This window comes from Nicotiana sylvestris, chromosome 8 (assembly GCF_000393655.2).
Source record: "Nicotiana sylvestris chromosome 8, ASM39365v2, whole genome shotgun sequence".
Lineage (NCBI taxonomy): Eukaryota > Viridiplantae > Streptophyta > Magnoliopsida > Solanales > Solanaceae > Nicotiana > Nicotiana sylvestris.
In genome coordinates this window covers 13300695-13304798 of record NC_091064.1, presented here as the reverse complement: position 1 = coordinate 13304798, position 4104 = coordinate 13300695, and the positions used below count along the sequence as shown (strand labels likewise).

Below are 4104 nucleotides of genomic sequence, written 5' to 3'. Positions count from 1 at the left end.
AGACTCGGACCTTCTGGTACACCATATCCAAGGGGAATGGGAAACACGAGATTTAAAACTCATACCGTACTGGCAATGTTTGCATGATCTTTGTCAATGGTTTTGATCAGTAGAGTTCAGACATATTCCAAGGATCCATAACGAGGTTGCTGATGCTTTGGCTACCTTGGCATCAATGTTACATCATCCAGATAAGGCTTATGTGGACCCTTTGCATATTCAGGTCTATGAATAACACGTTTATTGTAACATGGTGGAAGAAGAACTTGATGGTGAGTCGTGGTTCCACGACATCAGGGAATATATCAGAATGGGAGTATATCCAGCACAAGCCACATGTGATCAAAAGAGAACAATTTGTCGTTTGGCATGTGGGTTTTTCTTCAGTGGAGGATTTTTTTTACAAAAGAACCCCCAGACCTTGGATTGTTAAGATGCATAGATGCTAGACATGTCACAACTATCATGACCGAAGTACATTCTGGAGTATGTGGACCGCATATAAGTGGGTATGTTCTGGCAAAGAAGATTCTCTGAGCAGGTTATTATTGGCTGACCATGGAGCGAGATTGTATCAGTTTTGTGCGCAAGTGTCATCAATGTCAAGTGCACGGAGATTTGATTCATTCTCCGCCATTTGAGTTGCATACAATGTCTGCACCATGGACCTTTGTTGCTTGGGGCATGGATGTCATTAGACCAATTGAGCCAGCAGCATCCAATGGACACAGGTTCATTTTGGTGGGCATCGATTATTTCACCAAGTGGGTTGAAGCTAAAACTTTCAAGTCTGTGATCAAGAAAGCAGTGGTAGATTTTGTGCATTCAAATATCATTTGTCGGTTCCCAAAGGTGATCATCACAAATAATGGTGCTAATCTCAACAGTCATTTGATGAAAGATGTATGTCAACATTTTAAGATTATGCGTCACAATTCCAGCCCTTACCGCCCAAGGCAAATGGAGCAATCGAGACGGCCAACAAGAACATAAAGAAGATACTTCGGAAAATGGCGGAGGGTTCCAGACAGTGGCATGAAAAGCTACCCTTTGCATTGCTGGGCTATCGCACCACTGTTCGTACTTCAGTAGGGGCAACTCCTTATTTGCTGGTGTATGGCATTGAAGCAGTGATACCCGCAGAAATCGAAATCACATCCCTTCAGATTGTCGCAGAAGCCGAAATTGACGATGATGAATGGGTTAAAACCCGCCTGGAACAATTGAGTTTGATCGATGAGAAAAGGTTGGTAGCAGTGTGTCATGACCAATTGTATCAGCAGAGAAGGACAAGAGCATATAATAAGAAGGTGCGTCCGCGGAAGTTTGAAGAGGGTCAGCAAATGTTGAGACGTATCCTTCCACATCAGGCCGAGGCTAAAGGTAATTTCGCCCCAAATTGGCAGGGGTCGTTCATCATAACTAGAGTGTTGTCCAATGGTGCTTTGTATTTAACAGACATAGAAAGCAAGTGTGTAGAAATGGCCATCAATTCTGATGCGGTCAAGAGATATTATGTATAATTTTCTTTGGTTAAATTGTATTTGTTTGTACTTGGCATATTTTGAAGATTGGAATGACGAAGACATTTTGTTCTGCTATCCAAACACTTTATCCTTTATTACCCTCTTTGAGCCTTATTTATTTCCCTTCATACTCCTATTTTGGAATCAGTAGCAAAGATCAGAAACGCAAGCGTGAAAGATAAGTACAGGAAAAAGAGAAAAGAAAAAGAATGAAAAGAGAGAGTAGAAAAAAGAAGAAGAAAAGGAAAAAGAAAAAAAAGAAAAAGAAAACGAAACCACAAAACAACAAAACAACAAAAAGAGAAAAAGGAAGAAAGAAAAGAAAAGAAGAGAAAGAGGAAAAAAAAGAAAATAAAGATCACTACAACAAAGTAATTTCTATGACATGAATTACGTTCGACCTGATTCCTTTTAAGTATACGTAGGCAGCCTCTCGGTTCGGTCCCATTAAAGTAAAAATTCAAAAGTCCCCAAGCAAAGAAACTGGGGCAAAAGTTGTGGTTGTTGTAAGAAATCTGATTCCGAAAGTTGTAATCTTGGACCCATTTGAATTGTTTTGAGCCTTTTGATACACTTCTTTCTAACTCCATCCAAACCCACATTACGGTCCAAGGAAAAACCTTCCGATCAGTCTTCGAGAGATGCCAAGTCGAGCAAGTGGAGGCAATTCAAATCAGGGGCAATACTCCAGTTAAAACAAAGAAAATGAAAATGAGAGATTCTTATTGGTGAAAACCCTCGGGGGCACATAAGGCAACGAAAGCTGAGAGAAATTTAAAATGAGAGAGTTTTATTGGTGAAAACCTTCACGGGCACCTTAAGGTGAAAGTGAGTTGAGAGAGGAACAAATGAGAAAGGTTTGTTGGTGAAAATCCTTCGGGGCATCGCAGGCCAAACAAGGACAAGGTTTTGGTGAAGAAATTGGGTTTTGAAAATCTTGGGGCGTAAAGTACGACAACTAAAAGTTGATTGGTTGGATAGAATGGGCTGATTAATCCAAAATGCATGTCATGATCATTGGTGCTGGCTGCTCCACTCAGATAAGTTTTTTTTCTTTTTCCCTTTGAGACAGTCTTTCAGTTTTGGATTTTTCTTATCCCTAACTCTCAAATTCATTGCATTTCATCTCTTCTGGGTTTATTTCTCTAAGATGTTTCCAATGACAGTTCTGTTTAAGCGAATAAGAAAGGATTTCAAAGCTCTCTACCAACTTCCAAAAATCGCACAAAAGCACAATGCGGCCAAAGCATTGTTAGAGATAGTATGATGTGAAATGGGATATAAAGGGTCAGCAAAAGTTCCATCGGTGAAATGGTTTAGTAATTTCGTGGGAGATGCAAAGTTGCAGATAGATAGGTCAGAGATGCAACACAACAGTTGGGTATGGAACACTCGGGTTATCCAAGGTCATGTGGGTGAAAGTCAATCAAGTCAAACGATTTTTGGCCAGTCCGAGGAAGCCAGTCAAAGTAGAGCACGATAGCAGAGAGGCCACCTTCAGCAAGAATGCCACAAACTAACCACCATATTTTAAACTGACAAGATTTTTTGTTGATGGAAACAGGGGTAGAAAATTTTGTTTGTTTTGGAAAAACCCTCTGTAAGGAAAAACAAGCACCATACAGGTTTGATCATAAGTTCTCAGGACCCTTCTGTAAAATGGGACCTAGTTTAAATTTCAAAAGAATCACGAGTAGCAAAATGTAGCATAAATGTACCCCAAAGGAATATAAATTGGCTTTAAAGGTTTTATGCTTGAGATAGGATTCAATTAAAAGCTTTCAGGACCCTCCTGAATGATGGTACTTAGCTTTAAGATTTCCATTAGATAACAAGATTTAACGTAAATTCTGCTGTAGGGTAGTATAATTCAGCCTTAAAAGTTGTCACTCTTAAGATAAGACTTGATTTTCGATTTTCATGACCCTCCTGGATAATGAGATGTAGTTTTAAGACACTCTTAGATAATAAGGTTTAGTGGGAGTAATACCTTTAGAAGATATAATTTAGACGTGAAGCTGTCATTTAACTAGGAGTTCTCAGGACCCTCCTGGATAATGAATTTATCTTTCAAATTCATAGAGATAGTTGGTGACATGATTCGATTAACACTCATAGATGCACCCAACACCAAACTGGGGCAGGAAAATTTCTTTTGTTTTGTTTATTTTGTTGTAATCAGGTTCAAAGACAACAGTTTCAGATGAACAGTTCAAGTTTCAGCGATCAGGCGCCCACCCGGAGAGCAAGGGAATACAGTTCAAGTTTCGGCAATTAGGTGCCCACCTGGAGATCAAGGGAATACAGTTAAAGTTTCGGCAATCAGGCACCCACATGGAGAGCAAGGGAATACAGTTGAAGTTTTGGCAATCAAGCTCCCGCCTGGAGAGCGAGGGAATACAATTAAAGTTTCGGCAATCGGGAGCCCACTTGGAGAACAAGGGAATACAATTGAAGTTTTGGCAATCAGGCGCCCACTTGGAGAGCAAGGGAATATAATTGCAGTTTCGGCAATCAGGCGCCTACCTGGAGAGCAAGGGAATACAGTTGAAGTTTTGGCAATCATGCGCCCACCTGG

General features: G+C 40.3%; 1 protein-coding gene across 1 annotated transcript; it reads left to right on the top strand.

Moving 5' to 3' along the window:
- The first annotated feature begins 1010 nt into the window (after positions 1-1010).
- LOC138874705 (uncharacterized) lies at positions 1011-3804 on the top strand. Its single transcript, XM_070153483.1, has 3 exons — positions 1011-1383; positions 2813-2907; positions 3709-3804. Exons 1-3 carry the CDS (start codon positions 1011-1013, stop codon positions 3802-3804), a joined length of 564 nt encoding a protein of 187 aa, XP_070009584.1.
- Positions 3805-4104: the final 300 nt, after the last annotated feature.